Source organism: Streptopelia decaocto (genome assembly GCF_964273445.1).
Source record: "Streptopelia decaocto genome assembly, chromosome: 5".
In the NCBI taxonomy this organism is placed as follows: Eukaryota; Metazoa; Chordata; class Aves; order Columbiformes; family Columbidae; genus Streptopelia; species Streptopelia decaocto.
In genome coordinates this window covers 66,341,572-66,364,810 of record NC_138659.1, presented here as the reverse complement: position 1 = coordinate 66,364,810, position 23,239 = coordinate 66,341,572, and the positions used below count along the sequence as shown (strand labels likewise).

Genomic DNA, 23,239 nt, shown 5'->3' with positions numbered 1-23,239 from the left:
GAGATCATGGGAATTGTTTCAATTAAAATTTTGGCACAGAAACGAAATAAGTTGAAACCATATTTAGTGAAGACAAAAAAATGGAAGAAATTCTCAAAGTAGAGGACATTTTGTCTTGTGTAGGCGACTGAGGAATGGCGTTATAGTGGTCAAATAAAGCTCACAAAGATGTGGAGTAGAAGGCTGTGGATTTGCACATTAACAGCAAGGCTTTCTGGTAGAACTTTGGAGGTTGTTGTTTGCAAAAAAAGAGAAGGTTATAGACCTGTCTGCAGTGGTTGTTCCAGGATGGCAGAGCAGATTGTGTAGGCCATAGCATTGTGTCAGTGTCTTGAGAATCCTGTCCAGTTTTGTATTTTTGTGAATGAGGGAATGCAGTTACAGCCACTAAATGCAAGGTTATTGTATCTTCTACATTGTTAAGCATCTTTTTCATGTTAGAATTTTTAAAGGATTTGATACTTTAATGTAAGAATTCTAGTTTTTGATGTCTGCAGGTTGTAAGGCACATTTTGCTTCTGTGTCAACACGAAGTGAGCTCTCTGGCACATGGATGGTGGCTGAAAAGGAAGTTTCAGCAACTTGGAAAGTGTCTGAGTAGACAGTGATATTTCAGTCTAACAGAAGTACAGCGCACAGCTCCCTGCTAGAAGAGGGAAGGTGAAAATCCTGGAATTAGTTTCCTTTGGATTACTTATGTGAAGGATAGAAAAACTCCCAATGTCTCTTATCTCTGGAGCTTGTGCGTGTCAGTCACGTATGCAGGGGCCAAAGTTTGAAACTTAACAGCAGGAAAATTTATCTATATCCTTGAAAGGAAAGAGAGAAGTCTGAGGGGAAAAAAGTTGAAAATAAGCAGTAAACTGTCGAGCAGCAATTAGCTGTTAAGTTTTGTCCAGTCTCATTTTAGATCTTGATAAGAAAAATCGGTGAGAATTGTGGAGAATAAACCACTCTTTTATTTTCCTCACCCCCTGCCCCAACTGTAGTGTTCTCTTGAGTGCTGTGAGTGGAGAAGACACTCAGGATCGTACTGACCGACTGCTTTTGACACCCTGGGTTAAATTTTTGTGGGAATCCTATAGACAGTGTTTGGATCTTCTACGAAATAATTCTCGAGTGGAACGCCTGTACCATGATATCGCACAGCAAGGTAAGTCGAAAAGATGGAAACAATGAGATCTAGGACTTCTTTATTACATCCTGTAAAACCACAAAATTAAAGGTTATTTCTATTTGGAAATTGGTTTAGAGTTGGAAATACGATAATCTCTTTAGCATATGTAGGTACACACGTACTGTTCTTATAATTACAGAGATTCCTTAAAATTACTGAGGTTTCTGGACACTGATCTTTTCTTGTAACAGAACCTGTAAGGAAAATGTTGTGTTTTCCTGGACATACTGAGAATAACGATGAGAATTACTGGTGCTGTGTTTTTATTTTTTCTAACTTACTGATCAAAATTACCCAGAATGGCAAATGTGTGTTCCATTACAGTATTGTATGTCAGCTAACTTCAAAAACTAGTGTACATCACAGGATACTGTAAAATTCTGATGTGCTATCGATTTTGACACAGACGTAACTTAGCAAAATATTATGCAGAAGGTAATAGGAAAAAGTCTAATCTGATTCTTTCTGGTGTTATTCTGCACAAATTGAATATATAAGAATGAATATTTACATGTTAAGCTGAAAGGTGAGAGATAGAGGAATGTTTTCCTTTGTATGTATAACTTAAGGCACTGTATTTTTGAAAAATGAGTCCATTAGATTTTTAGCTCTGTATTTAAATTGTGAGTACCTTAGGAAAGAAGGCTGTCAGATGGGTTCTAGGTGTTTCAGTGTGTTTGAGTCTTTGCGCTACAGTGTCGAGACTTCCTTTTTTGCCTGTTTCTGGTAGAGATGCTTTAGAATTTTCAGAGCAACAGTGATTTTTGAAAGGAACTATGGGATCAAAGGCAATTTTTTTCTATGTCATTTCTAGTCACTGGAAAGCTTCATTTAACTTTACCATATTTAGATGACTTGAGAATTTTTTCCCACATTAATGCCACTCACAGACTTTTGTTTGCACTTAGTTCAACATAAAAGCTAGAATCACTGCTTAAATTACAACATTTTTAAGAGATTCAAAGTACTCCCTTAAGCTTCTTCATTTTTTGAGGTCAAGATGGAAGTGCTCTACGTTGTCACTTATTCATTGTGCATGGCAGTTAGATTGCATCTTATTGGTATGTCTTTGGACTGTAAATGAAGATTCTTTAAACGTCCCGATTTACATCTTTGAATCCCATTTAGAACTACCATGAAGTCAACATTAGTGAGCATTCTTCATTTATATCATTAATTTTTGCAGCTTTTAAGTTCTGCCTGCAGTACACGCGGAAAGCCGAGTTCCGCAAACTCTGCGATAACCTGCGCATGCATTTGGGGCAGATCCAGCGCCATCACAACCAAAGCACAGCGATCAACCTCAACAATCCCGAAAGTCAGTCGATGCACCTGGAGACCAGGCTGGTGCAGCTCGACAGCGCTATCAGCATGGAGCTCTGGCAGGTAGGCAGCAGGTGCCTGGAATCACTCTAGTTTTCAACCTTTCTGGAATCTGTTCCATGCAAATCGTGTTTTGAAGTATATTCTCCAAGGTAAAGACAGAATAATAGCGAAAGAAGAAAGTTTTAATATCTACAGATAATATGGATATTGAATACTTAGGCTGTTGTTCTTGGGATTGCTGTTTCACGTAGCATTTCAAACCAAGCTTCTGCTGGTAGAAATTAGTGCTGAAGTGGCTGAAGTTGTTCTGAGTTGTGAAAATGAGAAGGTGGGGATGACACCTTCCCCCCTGCCTTCCCGTATTCTCAGGGAAAAGACCGCTGGGCAGTGGTTGGTCAACATTAAAGCCCTGGGCCACAGCACTGCTGGTTGTCCAGCCAGTGAGGGCACTGTCAAAGCAAATTTTTCAAAGGAGTGCCTTGCTTTTCCAGCCTTTCTCATGTCCAATTTTCCTTAAAAAAGCCAGTGTTGACATTTTTTGGTTTTGTGAATTTGGAGAATGTTCTCTGTTGTTTCCTTTTTGGTTATGTAAGGTTATACATATTTTTAGGGAAACTGTACCCATTTTTGATCACAAAAATAATGAAGAATGATAAAATCAGTAAATAGTAGAATTGGTATAATGGTAAAATAGTAGAATTTTTGTTACTCTGATTTGGCTTACTCTTCCCCGCTTGGTTTGTAGCTTAAATCTGAGAGAAACCAGTTTTCAAAAAATTACACTAACTAATCATTAACTACGAAATGCTAAGCAGATAGTTAATGGATTTGCAGTATATCCAAATAATAAGTCCATTACTAGGAAAGAAGTATTTTGTTTTATATAGCTGGTGAAACTGAAGATCACAGCTTTCTGTGGTATTAATTATGTTATAGTCTTTATAACCTTTAGTGAATGTATATTTTTCTCTTTCTTAGGGGTTGCAAAAAACTTTCTAAAAGTAGTGTATTTGGGGTTTTTTCAGGAAGCTTTCAAAGCAGTGGAGGATATTCATGGGCTATTTGCACTGTCTAAGAAACCACCCAAACCACAACTGATGGCAAATTACTATCACAAAGTCTCAACCGTCTTCTGGAAATCAGGAAATGCTCTTTTTCATGCATCCACACTTCACCGACTTTATCACTTATCAAGAGAAATGCGGAAAAATCTCACACAAGAGGAGATGCAGAGGTGGGGAATGATATTTAATGTGATCTTAGATTCTTTTTCTAAACCTGTAGCTACAAAAATAAACTGAATTGTACCTCAAAAGAAGCAGATGACATGTATGGCTATGAGCAGCTCTGCTTCAGGTGGCCAGTACTAACTACCTCAAAGGAAACCTAGAGTAGGAAGAGTATTTTACATAGGTATGGTGTAAATAATGTAAACATCGGGATCACCTTAATTAAGCTTCCTCCTATGTTAGTGACTGAGAAGCTAAACAAGTTAATAAGTATCCGTGTTTTCCTTACATTTTCTTGTCTGAGTGGTGGTATTTACTTCACAAGATTTTGTTATAACTGGTATAAAATTTTCCTTAATATATAAAAGTCTGTGTATCCAAATTGCCTTTATTTTTTTTGATAATAAGTTTGATATTGGAGAGGCTTTTGAGGCACACAGAGTCATTGAGTGCATTAACCCCCAAAGTTCTTGGCCAGGCCTTTATAGAATCAGAATCTGGTGGAAAGAAATACTCTATGGAAATTCTTATATATATTCCTTTTCATCTGGGTTCTATGGTCAGTATTTAAATATTTAGTGTCATTCGTATTGTTTCATCAAAAGAGACATCTGGCTCGAACAGTAAATTTTAAATATCAGTGCAGTCAAAATGACTGGTGTGGATTTGCAGCTAAAATAACTTTCTTAAAGGTGTTACTCTCTAGTGTTTTCATTTTATAGTATTTTGATATTTACAGAGGTGGCTTAAATTTCTTTGTAATTTCTGTGTATATATACATACATATATGCACGCATATGTAAGTAATGACAAGATGTTCAAAATTCTTTCCCCTGGTTACAGAAGAATGCTGCATTTGGTCCTTTTCTTGTGCATTTGGTGTCTTTTCTGTTATTGCTGGCATTTTTACACAGTTTTGCACCATGAATGCTACTCATTCCTACTCTTGAATTGGCACATACATGAAAAGGAATTAACTAGTGTTCTCTTGCAGTTCATCTTTTGGGGTTATCCTTTGTCAACAGGATGTCTACTCGAGTCCTTCTGGCCACTCTGTCAATTCCTATAACTCCTGAGAGAACTGATATTGCTCGTCTTCTGGACATGGATGGCATCATTGTTGAGAAACAGCGACGTCTGGCAACGCTGTTGGGTCTGCAGGCTCCACCGACCCGTGCCAGTCTCATTAATGATATGGTAGGTAGTGGTATTCAGAGGAGCAGCTTTCAAACACTGAGCCCTCTTTTTGGACTATTTTCCTTCTAGAGCACTGTGCTTAGTTATGGGACAGCAATTTAAAAAATAAAACAGCTTTACGGTTAATTTTATGACTTTACAGCATAGCGGTAAAATTCCAGATTCACAAGAAGGACTGTTTGGAAATGGCAGCAGTAATGGGAGACGTGAATGTCTGTGTGCGCTAAAGAGTGAGATTCAATATTGTCCTTTATGTCAACCAAGCAACAAATGTTGTTTTGAAACTGAGGGGCTTAAAAGGGGTTGCAAACAAGAACTCGCTCTTTTCCCTGCTCCAAGGTGCGATATAATTAACTGAACCAAGTATTCATTTTTCTATTTTAAATGTATTTCAAATATCAAATAGCAGACTGTGAGGACCTAAGTGATTATGAAAACTTCCATGTGTTTAATTTGAAGGGAGGCTAGATTTATTTATCTTCAGACCTTCCCAGATACTCATAAAAATTTAGGCATTCAATCATAGTTAGGTATTTTCTGAGGACATCTGTATTTCTTACAGTCATTTGCTTTTATGCCTAAAACTTACATTCAAGGTCCATTTTACAATTTGCATTAATTCTTCTTCTGATATCTTTCCAGTTTGCCTTAAACCCACAATTTAAAACTTCAGAAGTTTACTCACGAACTGAGATGTGTGGGTTTAGTTTGGATGTGGGCTTACCTCTGTGTAGTAGGACTTGTGTCTTAGAAATGGCTAATACTAAAGTTGAAGGTGGTACTCTAGTCTTAGTGTTTATCTTTTTTCTATGTTTTTGTCTGCTTTCCTGTTTTTATAAATGCAAACAGTTAAGTGGTGTAGGTAGAGTTATTGTCACTGCAATTAAGAATGCTGTAATAAAAAATAACTAGTCTTCCATATTAAAAGGTACATGTGGTGCCTATTTAACTTCTTCAATATAAAATTCTTAAAGCATAACTATTTGTTAATATTGTATTTATCTTGAAATCTTTGGGGTTTTTTTGTTGACTGTAGGTGAGGTTCAACGTAGTGCAATATGTTGTTCCAGAAGTGAAAGAACTTTACAATTGGCTTGAAGTAGACTTTCACCCACTCAAGTTATGTAGCCGTGTCAGCAAGGTAAGCTTCGTAGCTCTGTGTATATAGTAATTGATTTATAGTCTATTATTTGAAAATTGGTTTGTGGTAAATACCAGCTAGCTTTTTCTGTTGCCAGCATTTCCAGTAGTTGGCTTTATTTGGTCAAATTCCATTATGATGATATGTACGTAACATCTGATACACATAGCACACCCGATTATTGGAATAGAATAAAAATTAATTCAGGTCTCTTGGGTGCTATTCAGGGAGCCGCTATAAAGGTGCAGAGTATGTAAATTCTGCAACTGATGAAGCACATCATGTTCTTTTTCTTTGATAGTGGGAATAAAGATATTTGAGGTGCTAAAAAGAGCTTGAAGGTAAATTAGCAGTGTGGTAAACGTTGCCAGCACTGTCAGTCGCCTTCATACAAAAATGTTAGTTATTCATTATAAGTGTTCTGATCAAAAGGTACACTTCAGGAAAACCGTGTAGTATCTGGGCAGAAGTGCTGTTGTTTCCTGAGCTGTAAACCAGAAGTATTTAAGAACCGCGCTTTGTACTTTAATGTTGACGTTTTTAAGGGTTGATGCAGATGGAGTAACTTTTCAGAATTTTGATAGGTTCTGAACTGGGTCAAGGACCAAGCTGAAAAGGAACCTGAACTGCAGCTGTATGTTCCACACCTGCAAAACAATACCATTCTTCGCCTTCTGCAGCAGGTATGAATAAAGAAAATGTATGTTCCTAGGTATACATAAATTAGAAAATGCTTTGGAAGAATGTTAAATTGGAAACTTTTATGTTGCAGTAATTTTTATCTGTCAGGTAGAAGACCACTATGATTTTGAAATCATTCTTTTCAGTATATAACCTGTATCTTCAGGTTTGTATATGATTTTAAGTACAACTGTAGTATCTATACTTAATAGTGGCTGCACACAGTGGCATAATGTCTTACCTAGATTTTCTTCATTACGGATCTGTGTTGTCTTACATAAGGTAATTCGTTGTTTCTTAAAGCTTTTTGGAGTAAGGTTTGGGTGGGATGTTTTGTGTGTGTGGTTTTTTTGTATGTGTGTTTAGGTGTTTTATAAAATGCACATTTCATTGACCTGCTTTCATTACAAGTGACGAGCAGTGTTATTTCTGATGTGCTAAAAAATTGCTGAAGGCTAATTAGCAGCATAGCTGTATGTAGTTACTGCTGCCAGTCTCCTTCATACAAAGAAGCCATTCAGGAATGGCATTTTATCTTAGTTCAAGGTTGAACACAATTCACAAAGAAAATCCTGAAAAGAGTATTTGCAGTTATATTAATATGCATACACTCATTTATCGACAATTTAGTAAGTCAGCTTTATCGCCCATACAACAACTTTTATTTCTGATCTCTTTTTAATGAGGAAAAATACCTCATGTTTCTGCTCTCACATACAGGTGGCCCAGATTTATCAAAGCATTGAATTTTCTCGTCTGTGTACCCTGGTTCCTTTTGTTGATGCTTTCCAGCTGGAACGTTGTATCGTTGATGCAGCCAGACATTGTGACTTACAAGTAAGTGCTGTAAAAAGACTTTGTGATGTGTGGATTCATGGATTACGTTAGATGAAAACTAACGGTTTGACATTGAAGGCAAGAAAGACAATTGATTCTGATGGGTGGAGATAAACTAGAGTAAAAGATGCGAGTGATAATATATTAAGAACTGACAATTATTGACATTCTGTTGTGTATTTCTGATTTAGGTCAACAAGCATTAATATAAGTGCAGTAGAAGTTGAAATGAAATTTGCTGAAACTTGCTCTGTGAGCCCCAGTCATTTAGTCCAGAATATTCTGAAGCAAGTCTAACAAACAGGGATGCAAATTTCTGAGTGTGCTGAATTAGTTGTGCAAGACTGAAGAGCCAGCAGTCGCTGATGTTGGGTTTTGTCTAACCAAGTGATTGAAGTAAAACACCAAGGTCTGAGAGGTGCACCGATGGCTGGGATGTTTCTCCATTGTTGGTAAAGATGTCTGTATAGAATTAATGACAACCTGTAATTAAATGCTTAAGCTGTTGATGAGATACAAGTAGGTTTCAGCTGAGGTTGCTCAGTAATCATCCATTTCGGTTTTTAGATAAAGCTGAGTTAATTCATTTGAGTTAATGCACAATTTCAGCTTAGGTATTAGATGTGTTGAAATTGCATCAAAGTCAGGATTCTCGTTTTGCATATTCCTAATGTGGAGGAAGAGGAAAGAATGATTTCTCTAGCAGCGCTCATTTCATGGAGTCATTGAAAGTTCAGCCTCTTCTACTGATTTTTTTTTTTTTTTTTTTTAAATAAACCATGAAAATTAAACAAGCTTTTATTCATGGTCCTATTTTTCTTCTCCTGATTTGGCATTTCTCATAGTTTGTTTTTTTTTAAAGAGTAATTTCTGCTTAGAGCTTCTATTGACTCATGTTGGTCATAAGCAGAGCAACAGGGAAGTTGCTTAGTAAATAATACAATCCTTTTTCTTATTTTTTTCCCAAAGGTTCGCCTTGATCATACTACCCGGACACTGAGTTTTGGCTCAGATTTGAATTACTGTACTAGAGAAGATGCTCCGCTGGGCCCTCAACTCCAAAGCATGCCTTCTGAGCAAATTAGAAATCAATTGACTGCTATGTCCTCAGCTCTGGCTAAGGCTCTTGCAGTCATTAAGCCTCCTCACTTACTGGTAAGTCATTTTAAGTCTTCTGAGAATGTTGACAAATTCTGACATGCCCCCAGGTGCGTTATGGGATGATTATTTGTTGACCTTATGTAGCCTTTTGTTACTTTTTACTTGTTTGACCTTCCAGTAATCTGTTTTCGGTGCAGTGGTAATCAATAGTGTTATTGCAGAACAGATAATTGATCCTTGAGGTGTTAATACATGCAAATGTAGCGTGGCATTAATGTATTTATTGATGACAAAGTGTCCTTCTACATCTGTTACATGCTCACCTGTTCTAATAGATCTATATTTTCTGGTTTAGCAGGACGAGCTTGTTTTGAAGTTGTGAGGTCCTATACACCAAGGAGTTACTTGGTTTACCTTTCCTTGACATAGGAGAGGTATTGAGCTATCTGATGATTAGCATGACATTGCAAGGATTTGAGTTAGGTACAGATGAGTGCTTTTGAACATTTATTTATTTTCAGAAATGTGTTGCTCTGTTTTTCAGATCTCTGATATAATTTGACAGTAATGGTGGGCTGCATTTATATACTTGTGGATTAAGTTGGTGGTAGTCAGCTCTTTGTGCTGTTCTTAACGCACTCAACTAATGAGTGTTATGTCTTGACTAAAGTCATGTCAAAATGTACACCAGAGGCCTGAGTTTACATTACCGGTCTGGCATGTATCAGGTTTAGGATATACCTAGTAATACCTTACCCATAGGTGGGCCTAGAGCTAAGATTTGTTTCAAATTATGCGTGCATTTTTGAAAATCCAGGAGCCTGCTTGCTTTATTTTTCCTGGGGAAACTGCTGTGGTGAGGAACCTGAAATGTAACTTCGTAGTGGAATCTAAAGACATGAACAAAAGATCCCACAGCTCAAGAACTGACCTGTCCTTGTCCCTCCCCGTCCTCCTTGCTGGGGCTGTTGGCTTCAAGGTCGGACTCCTGATGAGCTCACATTTCAGGTTCTCCAGAGCCCTTTGGAACAAGGTGTAAATCACTCTCGCATTCCCAGCGTGCTTTGGTTGCGGCAAGTTAAACCTTCACTTCTCTCAAAAGAGAGTGGTAATTTTTTCTTTTGCTGTGTGTTTCTGAAAGAAGGATTTCATACTGAACATATCAAATAATTTGTGCTTATGGAAAAAAAGCTGATAGCAAGATATCCATGTAGACTCTTTATCTGGGTTGAAATATTAAGTAATACACAAAGTAGGACTGTCATGACACCTAATGGTAGCTTGCTTATGTTAGCTTGAACATACATTAGCTGTTTTATAGTGTTTAAGGTCAAAATAGTTGCATGTAGATTTTACCCTAAAAAGCTTTTATTATTGATTGATTGTTTTGAAAGAAAAAACTGTCATCATAGATGGAAATGACAAATAGTTTTATATTTGAGGTGTTAGTACAATTAGGTGAATAAGACATAAATGGTAGTAATTACACTTATAAAATTAGAATACAGTAGGAAGCTTAATACCAATCTGTGTGGTTAGAGGAGCTATAGAACAAGTTGATATCATTTTTCTTTCACTATTCAGATCAAAACTTCTCACTTTTTTCGTGTGCTTAAAAGCTTAATTTCTGTTAGATTTGTCATAATTCACAAATTTGTTAAATTTATCTGAAGCTTTTCATTTTTGTGTTTCTGGCACCTCCACTTATCTTTAAGTGCTTGCAGATCCACAGCAAAGAATGGATGTTTCACTGTTTTTGTTGAGTGCCCTAGAAGTGACAGATGACTAAAAATACCTCCGAGCCAGCTCACATTTCGAGAGCAGCGTGACTGAGGGAGCGTAGGGAGCTGATTGGGCTGGAGTGTTTTGCTGCTTGCTGAAGTGATTAAAACGGGCACAATTACACCTCTTAATGTGTGCAGCGTGAATCTCTACAAAGAACTGTGTAGGTGCTCTGGAGGAGAATGGTGGGGGAGTGAGAAGGCTGCTTAAATACTCTATATGCTAGTGTTTAGACGTCTAGTGCTTTTTATTGTTTAATTAAAATGGTTTTATGTAGAGAGTTTATACCTAAATTGTTGAGAGACAATCATCAGGTTTTTTATCATCTCACAGATAGTGTTTTGTGTCACTTAGGATGTTTTTCTCTTATGTTAGTGTGTTTGGAAAAACTGAGAACTTTAAAAGCAAGGGAGCTTTGGTGAAACACAGTACGTGTTGTGCTACTTTTGCTAACACTTGCAGAGACAAACAAGATTGACCCTCTACCCCTCTTTCAGTTAGAGTCTTAAATATCACTAACATGCAGGTATGCAATATTTTTTGACAGAAGAAGTGTGAAAATATCATACCTAAGGTGCGTCTGATACCGACAGCTTTCTCCACGTGCACGCAGTTCTAGTCAGTTGATACTACCATGTTATCTCACTTGCATGAGTGATTAGATTTGCCGTTCCAGTTGTAGTTCCACACAGTTGGAAAGTTTTGAGAGTAAAACTAACTTAGAGTTTTCTTTGAGAAGTGTTTGCTGTGCTTTCTGAAAGCCTTTTTAAAGAGAATAAACCTCCAGTTTCCATTTGTAACCATCGTTGTCTTATCCTTAATTTAAATTCAGCAAGAGAAGGAAGAACAGCATCAACAGGCAGTCACTGCCTTCTTAAAAAATTCAAGGAAGGAGCATCAGCGTATTCTTGCACGTCGTCAAACTATAGAGGAAAGAAAAGAGCGCCTTGAAAGTTTGAACATTCAGCGTGAAAAAGAAGAACTTGAACAGCGTGAAGCAGAACTGCAAAAAGTCCGGAAAGCTGAGGAAGAGAGACTGCGCCAGGAGGCGAAGGAAAGAGAGAAGGAGCGAATTCTGCAAGAGCATGAGCAGATCAAAAAGAAGACTGTTCGTGAGCGCTTGGAGCAGATTAAGAAGACTGAACTGGGAGCCAAAGCGTTTAAAGATATTGATATTGAGGTAGACAACTTCTTATTTGCAGTTTTGAGTTACTTTTTTAATGCTTTTGCTGTTACATTGCTAAGCTGCCTGAATGTCATGGTTTTTCTTATTTTTATACAGTAACTGGTCTTGAACAGTCTCTTAAAAGTGAGACAGTATGTCACTTAAATATTTAATTTGCTTACCAGTGTAAGTAAACCTTAATATTGTGCTTGGATATGACCTTTTTTTACCTGGAGGAATTGAATCCAGCTGGGTTTTTCCCTTTGTTGTTAAATTATACCTGAAATACAGAATAAACCTCCAGTTTCCATTTGTAGTACCTGGACTGCGTCTCAATTAAAAATTGAGATACAAATGCTTTAGAGATCTTAAAAAATAAAATACAAGCTACCCAGAGGAGAGAGTGTTTCTGAAGCAAATTAGTTTAAAAGTTAGAGGGAAAATTGCAGAGAAGTTTAAATAAACCAACCATATTTTTAACAGAAAAGTGTTTGCTTAATTTTGTATTGATAACTGTACTTTGTTGTAGGATCTTGAAGAACTGGATCCTGACTTCATTATGGCTAAACAAGTTGAACAGCTGGAAAAAGAAAAGAAGGAACTTCAGGAACGTCTGAAGAATCAGGAGAAAAAGGTACCAAGGAGGAAGTGTAAAAAACAATGTTAATACAAGAGTTTAGTTAGTGATTGTGAACTTCTGTTTTGAGAGAGAGAAAAGATACTGGTGTTGAAAATGTTACTGTGTGAAACTAAAAAAAAGTGTAAATGTGTTATAAACCATCTGAGTTTCTAGTATCAGTATACAAATCTGTTCTAATTAATGAACTTGATTTGAAAAAGGGCCCTTAAGCTGTGAACTGAGTCTTAGTTGGGAACGCTTGTAATTGGAAAACGTTCAGAGAAGATTAAATGTTCAAAGAAAGTGAGGCTATTACAGAGAAGCTAAATTAATTAACTCTGTTAGTCCTTCTAGATGGTAGAATAGGATCTCCCTGAAACTTGGGTGGCTATAAAAGCATGAGGCACATGTTGTCATAGTTAAATAGAAATACATAACCTGGGCAAGGTGAAACTCACTCGGGGCTTCCAACTATATTCAAGAATGAAACAGAGATTATATGATACAGTTGGTAATTTGGTTCACTTAAAACTGGCTTGATACTAGAAATTGGCAAGTTACTTAAAAAGATTGCAATGAAGATCTCTCATGCTGCAGGTCTGCAAGTCTGATGCTTATGCTGAGCAAAGTAGCAGAGAATTAAAACAGTAGAATTAGTAGTCACCTGGTGTCATGTCCCACCAACACAGGGGGGAAAAGGTGACTCAGATTCACCGATTTCCCTTGGTTGGAATTAAGGTGAGTCAGCACTCAAGGTCCCCAAATACACAATATCTGTTTAAGTCAAGATGTGCAAAAATGCTTACTGCATTGGGGGGGCTTCTGTCTAGAGACAAAGAAAGAGGAGGGAGAGAGAGAGAGAGAGGGATCACTGGCTGCTAAGCCTCCACAGAGTTCCCCTGCTGCCACAACCGTTCCACCTTATCGCTATTTGAGACGTACAGCCTCTTGCAAGACACCACTGCCTCATGGTTAACTATTTACAAGTCACACCTGGGTAAATATGGGCTACCCGGAAAGGTCTGCGTAGCTTCTGTGAATGAATTGTAAGTTGGGGCTTCCTCTTAGAGCTCTCTGAAGCTGTCAAGACAAACCTGTGAGTAAGGGTGATCTGGTTGTTCTAACTAAGTTGGATTTTCCAAAAAGCTTTTTACAAGGTTCTTCACCAAAGAAAACCTAGCAGCTGTGGGGTAAAAGGAAGAGTTTTTGAATGATGTTCACTTTAGATAGATACAAAATATTTAGGGAAAGTTGGGGAAAAAAAAAAATCCCCCGATCTTTAGCTTTACATATTAAATTATGGGCTTCAAACTTAACATTCTTAGCAGTGAGAACTTGGTGGTTCTGCTTCTGCAGCACTGTGTGCAGTTCTGGTGTCTTTATCTCAAAAAGGGTGTGGTTGGACTGGAAGTTTGAGGCCAACAAGAATTATCAGTGATGTGGAAATGTCTATGTAAAATAGCACCCGTATGTCCAAAAAACTTCTGAAGAGAGGATGTGGTAGCAGTATGAGAGTGTACCTGGTGTAACAGCTGACAACGTGGAGTAGTTGTTCTTGCACTTAAGTGATAGTGAACTGCAAAGCATCAGATGGAAGCTGGTAGGAGCCATGTTCAGAACTGTTTGTAGATAGAAGGTCCTTCATGCTGTGAGCCACAGACACGCAGGAGTTTTTTCCCAGGTATGCTGATGGATGTGAAAAGCTTCTTTGAGTTCCAAAGGACAAGAGGAGAAATCCACCAGTACCTACTAAATACATAAAAAAACTTAAACATAGGAAATACTGGGAGCTGAAGATCGATGGTGCTGAGCGAGTATTGTATATCTGCCTGCCTCTGTTCTTGCATCCTTGCCTAGAAGGGCACTTACTTGCCAGTGGTAGAGGCAGGTTCTTGGTTAAGCGGACCTTTGATCTGGTCCAGTGTGGTTGCTCTTACTAAACAAAATGTATCTGATATATTGGAGAAGTCTCCAGGTATCAGAGTTTTCTTTGGAAAATGCTGAAGTTTGAGACTTCCAGATTTGGTCTTTGCATTATGATGTGCTAAAGGTGTGTTATCTTTATTCAGATTGACTATTTTGAAAGAGCGAAGCGCTTAGAAGAAATTCCTTTGATAAAGACTGCTTATGAAGAGCAAAGAGTGCATGATATGGAGCTGTGGGAGCAACAGGAAGAAGAAAGGGTAAGGCACTTCTGCTCAGGTGATAAAACCCATTAGCAGTGAATGTAAAGTAGTGGGTTTAGTCTTTTTTCTCTAGCTGAATCCAAAGGGGGAAGGGAAAAAGTTGATATGAAATATTAGGTTTGCAGTTTCTTTGTGCACAACAGTATCTTCTGTCTAGGATCTGAAAGAGGAAAAGATAATTTCTCTTTTCCGTGGCTGAGGTAGATCGAATGCTAATATATAGTAAGATTTTCCTTTGTAATATGTTTTATATTATCTGCTTTTAGATCACCACTTTGCAGTTGGAGCGTGAGAAAGCCCTTGAGCATAAGAACAGACTCTCAAGGATGTTGGAGGACAGAGACTTATTTGAAGCCAGGCTCAAAGCGTCACGACGAACAGTTTATGAGGTACATGAGATTTGGGATTGTAGTAAGATATTCCCATCAAGTGAGGAATTAAACTTGTAACCCAGTGACTCTTCATGGAAATTAGAAACAAATTAGTATCTAGAATGGCTCTGAATTATGGAATTGTTTATTTTCTGCTTTGACCAATTAAAAAAAATATCTTGCACCCACTCCTAGATATTATTGCTTACAATTTTTGGCAACATCTGGAATAGCTGATACAGAAAATAAAACATAGGTAAATTATTTGTTTCAGTACAGCTGTTAATAAGAGATCATGGGCAGCATATGAGCAAACAGTTGTATCTGTACAAGAACCTGCACTTACTGTGGGAATGGAATAACAGACAATGATATTGAAGCCAAGAAATAGCTAGAAATACTTGCCTATGTTTTTTTAATATTTTTGTTTGAATCTGGAAATTATTTTGACAATTCACGTACTTAGTACTTCAAGTTATGTTTTGTGTTTGCAAAATTCAATAACAAATTAGGCCAGGAGGGCAGGGAAAGAACTATGCCTTTGTTTCTTGCTCTGCATTTTAAAAATTCTACATTTGCTGAGGCTGTTTATAGCTTTGATTATTTGGCTATGTTGCAGGAAGAACTGGTTTGGAAAAAGGGCAAAAGAGGTATTATGATAAAATAATTTAAGTAATTGCATATAATTTTTTGCAAAAATACAGGTAATTTTAGTTAATGTATTTTAGGTACAGGTAAATTATTATTCAGGTCATTACTTTCCTGAAAAAGCAGATAAAGGACTACAATTGTGCATGCTGATTGTCTTTCTTCTAAGGAGGAATATATTCCCTTTTGTGCAGTTTATTTCAGAAAAGGTTGAAATGCAAACAGGTAGTTGTTTTTCAGTGGAGCAAAGTTGATATGTTGCCATTGGTTTCTGTTTCTGTGCAGCTTTATTTAGTGATTTGTGCAACTGTCTAGCTCTTGAACGTTACAGTTGCAGTGGTTTCATGTCTATTATTTGTGTTTCAGGATAAACTCAAGCAGTTCCAGGAGCGGTTGGCAGAAGAGAGGCGGAATCGTTTGGAGGAACGCAAGAAACAACGCAAAGAAGAGAGGCGCATTACTTATTACAGAGAAAAGGAGGAAGAAGAGCAAAGATTGCGCGAGGAACAGCTGCTGAAAGGTATAACTGAGAACGTGATTGTTTTGTCTTTTGCTTGCCTGACCCATTCCAGATGTGTACTCAGCTGACTTCTGGTTTCCTTGTTTTTGCTGTATTGGCAGAAGTCTCTTCATTTTCCATCAGTGGTGAAGACCGTGGTCATTTGTATTAAGATACCATACCTTTATGTTTTACCTCACGCACCTTCTGAATGCTTATGTGTGCAGCACAGAGATGATGGTAAAACTTTATAGAAGGAAGGGAACAGGAAAGGAAACGAGTGCTTCCTGCCCTCCCCTTCTCCTGGACACGAAGAGAGGAGAGGGAGGCCAATGAAAAACTGAGTTTTGATTTTAGTCCGTTAGTTTGAGTTCCACTTGTTTGTGCACATCTTAAAGGGAATGGAAAGGGAACAATGGTGTCAGATCAAGAACACAAGGATTGTTAGCAACTCACACAGCTGTGTTCGTGAACTGCTTTGTCTGGTAGCCTGTTTCCAGGCTTTAGAACAGAAGAGCTGGTAGCTGTCCTTTAAGGTAAATTTCTTTCCTACTAGTCAGCTGAAGATTTTATGTATCAGAGTTCATTATCAAGCAATATTTAAAAATCAAACCGACAAACCCCTAAGTCCTGAATATCAAGTTTCTGACACTGCTAGCTGATTTTTGTTTGGTTTTGTTTGACCTTTTCTAAGGAAGGGATCCTCTACCATGCTTGAGGTAGTTATTGATATTTTAGCTGGCACATTTGTGGTCTGTACATTGAATAAAAACACAGGTATTGGATTCTTTCCTTCCTCACCAGCAGCTGTTCAGGATGTCAGGTTACTGAATGTATCAAGGTTTCTTTTCCTATTGCCTTGGAGTTACGATTCTCCCAGAAAACAGTTTCTGTGGTTAAACACATCCTGTGAAATGCTGACTGACTTTTTTTTTTCTAAAGAGTCAAAGGGGAGAGATTGTATTTTGTAACCCTTCTGTAGATACAGCAACGGAATTTATTTTGGCAATACATTCTATTTATTTTTCTGACTGCAGAGCGCGAGGAAAAGGAACGCATTGAGCGTGAGAAACGCGAGCAGGAACAGCGCGAATACCAGGAACGTGTCAAAAAGCTGGAAGAACTGGAGAAGAAAAAACGTCAAAGAGAAATGGAGATAGAAGAAAGGGAGCGTCGTCGAGAAGAAGAAAGGAGAGGTCTGGATGACCCATTTTCAAGAAAGGTGGGTAAATACTTGCAGGTTTGCTTTCTTTTTGACTACTGTGTCTTCTGTAGATTATTTGGAAGAGGATGGTACCATTGTAAAATCATAGTCTATTTTTTTTTAAGTTGTAGTGGAAGTGGCTAATTTAATAGTTCAGTGATTGTCACTTAGTTTCAACTTACTGTCAGGATCTGTAGTCTGTAGTTTAGGAATAAACTACAATGAAGAAACTACTCAGATCTCCAATCTGTAAAAGAACCAAACCAAATAAAGACTGAAATAAATATTGAATACAATTTTCTTTAATGCAAAAGAGGAAAGCTATGTTGGAAGCAAGTATAGTGACTCATCACAAAGGTAGGAATTAGAGTAGATACTGAAGGAAATCCCAGACTAAGTGTAAAAGCATAGATTTAGATTTTATAAGAAATATGCCATAACATAAAACATAAAAACAAGAGGTACATGCAGCTTTACATTTACAAATATAAGTATTGGGGAAAATCATTATTCCAATCCAACAGTGAAAGTTATTTGCAAATAAATGCTTAGTGATGTAAAAATGTAACTGAGTACCACAAACCTTCTATACTCCCACTTTTTCCAACCTTATCAATAAGAGAACTACTTTTAATTTCATCCACCATAACCATTGTATTTGTTTAATGCAAACTTCTTTGAGTAATGCTGTGAAGTGATAAGAGCTGCAATAAATTGTTTTGATTATTTACCTGGTAGGCTTTGATCACCCACCACTCTTTTTCACATAAGAGGAATTCATAGCCATGGGAACTTGGATATAGGGAAAAGCTGACTCAGTTTCTGAGAAAGATACCTGTTCCATTTGCAGTTTTGGGATTCTTTCTTTGCCCACCCTTGTCTGTTGGGGTTGTTTCTACAGTCAGGTTATTGAAAACATTTGAACAGACACTCATAGAGTAGTGGATATGTGAGATCTTGCAGAACCTGTGTACTCCACAGGTTGAAGTGTAGACTTTGACAAATAAAAACACTTTTCAAAGAGCAGTTTAAAACCAGAGGGTTTTTGAGTATGTGAAATCAGATAGTTGATATGGTTTACCTAATGTGCTTCTGGTGGTGGGATTGAGGAATAAACAACTGTGTGAGGAATAGTTTAAATGGTTTGTCTAGCAATGGGGAGAGACATTTTACCTTTATTCAAAGAAATATCAGTTATTTCTCTGCCCTGCATCTAAGCAACCTGCGTGAGTCACAAGTACTTAATTTGTTCTGTGCGTTGAGGTACCATGTTAGTGCTGTATAAACCTGGAACAAAATGGTACCTGCTATAGACAGCTTTCAGTTTATTTAGTTACATTTTCTGATCTGATTAGAAAGCACAAAACCAAATAATATTTTGCATTCATTCCTGCTGTTATGAAGCAGCAGGAAAGTGAAACTGTGAAACATCTTTTTTGTGTTAAGAGGTGGTAGCTATGGTTCACTGTGGCTGTTGTTCGTACAGTTGTTCAAAAGCTTTTTAGTGTGTTAGCATGTATCCTAACCTGTTAGTAAAGTTTGTGCCCCAAAGGGAACCATATTGGTTTTAAACTCTGCCAGAAACAATAGTCAGTTAAGACTACACTTCAGTTATTTAAACTCCTGATTGTTCAGTATTCTCTACAGTGTAAAAGTGAGGTTTTTAATGGTATGGTATGTTCTGAAAGGAATAAATCATCTGTTGAAAAATCTTCATTCTAAAGTATTGGAGACATTCTCTCTGGATTTCTTTTGCCATACAGGAATCTCGTTGGGGTGACAGGGAGTCTGAAAGCTCTTGGAGAAGAGGTGGAGAGCCAGAATCTGAGTGGCGACGAGCACCATTGGAAAGGTAATCGTTGGGTTATCAAGCACCGGTTGTATTGGGCTCAACATGTGTAGGCTCCCTTTTTATTGTTACTGATAAAGCTGCACTTAATTGAGTAATACTTCATGCCTTTACACCTCTGAAAGTTACTTTCTATTAAAAAATTGCTTTGTAAGGATCTCAGAATTAGAGAGGTGCATTCAGATAACATTCCCATTTTATTTAGCTTAGGTATGTGAAAGCTGGCAGGTGCCTTCTGCAGCTGATAAACCAGTTGCTTACTTGGTTCCTTTTTGAAATTAAAAATCTCTGTACTGCTCAAACATGGGTGTCCGTTTTGTAAGTACAGAATGGGGAAGGATGACAAACAAATGCAGGGTTCCTACATCTGTAGTTTTGTAGCAAGTCATTGCTGTTCTTTTGTTTACATTTTAGTAACATAGTGGATTTTTAAACTTGTGGGGTGTTTTTTGCTTGGCTTGTTTTCTTCTAATCCATGAGATTCACCTCCGGTGTGTTTTCTCTTCTCTTGCCAAGAAGCAGGTACCAGTACATCTCTGTGATCTACTATTGTTTGGGACTTTTTGTAGTTTAGGAAGATAAATTTCCTGAAAATCCCCCTGAAAAGGGGGATACTTACTTGATAGTTGTGGGTTTTTTAAAACTGGTTCTTTGAGACTTAGCGCAAGATTGTCAAATTAGGCTTGGTGTAGAAGCCAAACCTCTTCTCTGTTGTGTTGTAGCAGATAACTAAGAGGGGATTGTAGTTATCCCCTTCAAACTAGTTTTGAAGGAGGTTGTGAACTGGTCAGTCTGTGACCTGCCACTTTCCTGTAGCAATGAAAGCAATTACAATATGTGCGTTTGGAAACTACAAGCTCTGTAAATGTGTTTGCAACCACACATCAAGTGGTTAAATTCCAAAATGGAATTGAGGTGTTTGATACTGTCAATCTAACAGCTTCTACTTTTGCTTATTTCCTATGGTTTTGTAGAGATTGGCGTCGAGGAGAACCAAGAGATGACGACAGATCTTTCCGGCGAGGGGATGATCTGCCCCGACGAGGAGATGATCTGCCCCGGCGAGGAGATGATCTGCCACGACGTGGTGCTGCAGAAGAAAAGGAACGTCCTTCTACAGAATCAACGGAGGACAGGCCGCCTAGACGTGAAGGGGACGAGGACAGGCCCCCTAGACGTGAAGGGGACGAGGACAGGCCGCCCAGACGTGCTTTGGATGAGGACAGGCCACCCAGGCGTGGTTTGGATGATGACAGAGGCAGCTGGCGTGCTGCAGATGACGACCGGGGTCCCAGGCGTGGAATGGATGACGACAGAGGACCCAGGCGTGGAATGGATGACGACAGAGGACCCAGGCGTGGAATGGATGATGACAGGCCACCCAGACGTGCTTTGGATGATGACAGGCCACCCAGACGTGCTTTGGATGATGACAGGCCACCCAGGCGCGGCTTGGACGATGACAGAGGCAGTTGGCGTGCAGCAGATGACGACAGAGGACCCAGGCGTGGAATGGATGACGACAGGCCGCCCAGACGGGCTTTGGATGACGACAGGCCACCCAGGCGTGGGCTGGATGATGACCGGGGCAGCTGGCGTGCTGCAGATGACGACAGAGGTCCCAGGCGCGGGATGGATGACGACAGAGGTCCCAGGCGCGGAATGGATGATGACAGAGGTCCCAGGCGCGGGATGGATGACGACAGAGGTCCCAGGCGTGGGATGGATGATGACAGGATGTCAAGGCGTGATGATGATAGGGGACCATGGCGCAGTGCAGATGATGACAGGCTCTCCAGACGAGATGATGACAGAGGTCCATGGCGTGGTGGTGATGATTCAAGGCCAGGTCCTTGGAGACCATTTGGTAAACCAGGTAAAATATAATATGATAATCTTCCTTCCAAAGTGTGTGTTAACCTGATAGATAATGGATGTAGTACACTTGGTGCCAGAGATGAGAGAATCAGCTCTGAAAATGTCTGGATTAGTTTGGCTAATGTGGACGTTCCTTACTTTAATTAAACCTTTACATTTGGTTGAATTTAAAAAAAAAAAAAAAAAAATGCAGCAGTGTCTGTTGCTTGCCTGGAAGACACCTAAAGCTCAGATAGTAATGCTGGTAATTTACCTGTGTGCAAAACCAAAATAAACAAGTTGAATGCTCTGATGGGAGAGAAACATTCTCACCAGGTCCGCACACCTTGGTCTCCTTCCCTACCCCCTCTGTAGGGCTGAAATTAACCTCCTCCTAAGGAGGATTTTGATACGTCATTCAAGTGGGGCTGATTTTATGTGCACAAAGATATTCCTGTTTTTACCATTCCGTCTTTGCTTTTGTGTCTGCCTATCCTGCTTTGAGCAGGAGGTTGGACTAGATGACCTGAGGTCCCTTGCAATATGAATCATCTTATTCTTTTATAGTTTGTTTCTAATTTTAAGTCTTGTTGATGGTGACTACTACAACTGTTCTGTTCTTTTCAGAACTGTTGATGACATTTAAATGTTAGATATGACTTTGTTTTCCTGGTTGTTTTTATTCAGATTTATGTGGCACATCAACTTTATAAAGTAGGCACTAATTCTGTAATCCAAGCCTGTAGCAGAGTTATCATACATCTTGATACTTGAACTTCATAAGCTTTCATTTTTTTATATTAGGCTGCATGAGAAAGAACTCCTTTTCATAAATAACTGAATGATATTGCAGGATGCACCATAAAAAAACAGCCATATTTTAAAGCAGTGATTTAAAAAGCAGTACGTTCATGAAAATTTGCTTGTCTAAAATCTCCATGTGTAGATTTTCACAAAGTAATCTGCTGTCTGAGCTGCCCCTTTATTTCTTCCGGCACTTGTTTTGCACGAGACTTGGAGGAGTTTGTGGTTTCTGACTGAAAACTGCAGGGTATAATCAGCTCTGCTAAACTGTTACAGGCAGTCCCCATATATGAGGTATATATTGCTCTTTACATTAAGCAGTTTCTGCAGTGTTTTGCCTACACCTCCCGCTCAGACGTGCATGCTTCTTACAAGCATCTTGAGTTGGATCCTCCGAGAGCGAAACTTGTAGAACCAGTTTCTGTGAGGGAACTAAAGGATTCTTTGTCTACAGGGAGATCTGAGGTCAGTCACAAATTGCTTTGACCCTGTTTCTTGCTCGCAGGGGGATGGAGAGAGCGAGAAAAGGCCCGTGAGGACAGCTGGGGACCTCCCCGCGAGTCCAGAGCTCCCGGGGACCGGGAGTGGGATCGAGACAAAGATCGGGATGAAAACGAGAAAGAGCGTGAATTTGACAGAGAGAGAGATTTCGATCGAGATGATCGCTTCCGGCGTCCCAGGTTTGACTTCTCTGTTTAAATACTTTAGAATATTTCTTTTACAAACCAAAAAAAAAGCACTGTGCGGTTAAAGAAATAATGTGACATCGCCAGTGAAAGGAACAGTGGTTGGTTTGGATTAAATGGAACACTTTAAGGCAGTAAATGGATAGTGGCATTTTGGGGCCTTTTTGGATTGTTACTTTTAAGATGTTAACTGTTTACAGAGGAATCCCCAAATACTTCAACTGCTTTTATTTATTTTTATTTCTACCCGTTATTGAGAGAACTTCATGTTAGGCTCCAGAAGAACAGAAACCGTTTTTGGAAGTCTGTCAGTATGTTAAATTGAGACCCACTGGGCCTGAAAATATCCATAGTGTGATTTATTACTGCTTCTTTCCATAGCAAAGGTAAAATCTTAACATTTAGTTTTTGTTTTGAATGGCTGAAGGGATGACGCTGGTTGGAGAAGAGGCCCAGCTGAGGAAACTTCTAGCTGGAGAGATTCAAGTCGTCGTGAAGAGTGGGACAGAGGTGGTCGTGACATGAGAGATCGACGCGCTGATGACAGAGAGCCACCCCTCAGAAGACCACCGCTCAGATCTGACCGGGAAGAGCGTACGTTTGTTATAGTGCTCCTAAAAACATCCATTGTAGGGCCTGCATGGTGTTCCGACAGCGCTAGGGTCTGGTAAAAGGGGAATAAGTCATATTTTCAGCCACTAATATTGTCTTTGCATAAGGAAAACAATAGAAAGAAGCTTTAGTGCAACTGAGAATTTTTCCTTTAATCTTAACTTTTTTACTCTTTTTTATCATAGCAGCATTTTGCATCTGCAGTAGAAGGATAACATTTGAAGTATGCAGTTTTTGTTGTAGCATTATGTTAAGGGTGAATGAAATT

At 38.7% G+C, this 23,239-nt stretch overlaps 1 protein-coding gene across 5 annotated transcripts in view; it reads left to right on the top strand.

Moving 5' to 3' along the window:
• Positions 1-23,239, top strand: part of EIF3A (eukaryotic translation initiation factor 3 subunit A) — a 31,576-nt gene that overhangs the window by 6,000 nt on the left and 2,337 nt on the right. Inside the window, exons 4-22 of one of the 5 annotated variants that reach the window (XM_082052402.1) lie at positions 990-1,153; positions 2,364-2,563; positions 3,529-3,737; positions 4,758-4,929; positions 5,966-6,070; positions 6,655-6,753; positions 7,472-7,588; positions 8,558-8,743; positions 11,304-11,651; positions 12,166-12,270; positions 14,325-14,438; positions 14,708-14,830; positions 15,827-15,980; positions 16,997-17,181; positions 18,927-19,015; positions 19,987-20,300; positions 20,331-20,888; positions 22,179-22,353; positions 22,787-22,953. In XM_082052402.1, the coding sequence (XP_081908528.1) occupies positions 990-1,153; positions 2,364-2,563; positions 3,529-3,737; positions 4,758-4,929; positions 5,966-6,070; positions 6,655-6,753; positions 7,472-7,588; positions 8,558-8,743; positions 11,304-11,651; positions 12,166-12,270; positions 14,325-14,438; positions 14,708-14,830; positions 15,827-15,980; positions 16,997-17,181; positions 18,927-19,015; positions 19,987-20,300; positions 20,331-20,888; positions 22,179-22,353; positions 22,787-22,953 (3,584 nt within the window). Of the gene's footprint in view, positions 1-989; positions 1,154-2,363; positions 2,564-3,528; positions 3,738-4,757; positions 4,930-5,965; positions 6,071-6,654; positions 6,754-7,471; positions 7,589-8,557; positions 8,744-11,303; positions 11,652-12,165; positions 12,271-14,324; positions 14,439-14,707; positions 14,831-15,826; positions 15,981-16,996; positions 17,182-18,926; positions 19,016-19,986; positions 20,889-22,178; positions 22,354-22,786; positions 22,954-23,239 lie in introns of all 5 variants that reach the window. The other 4 variants (XM_082052405.1, XM_082052404.1, XM_082052403.1 and 1 more) reach the window with 4 other exon arrangements.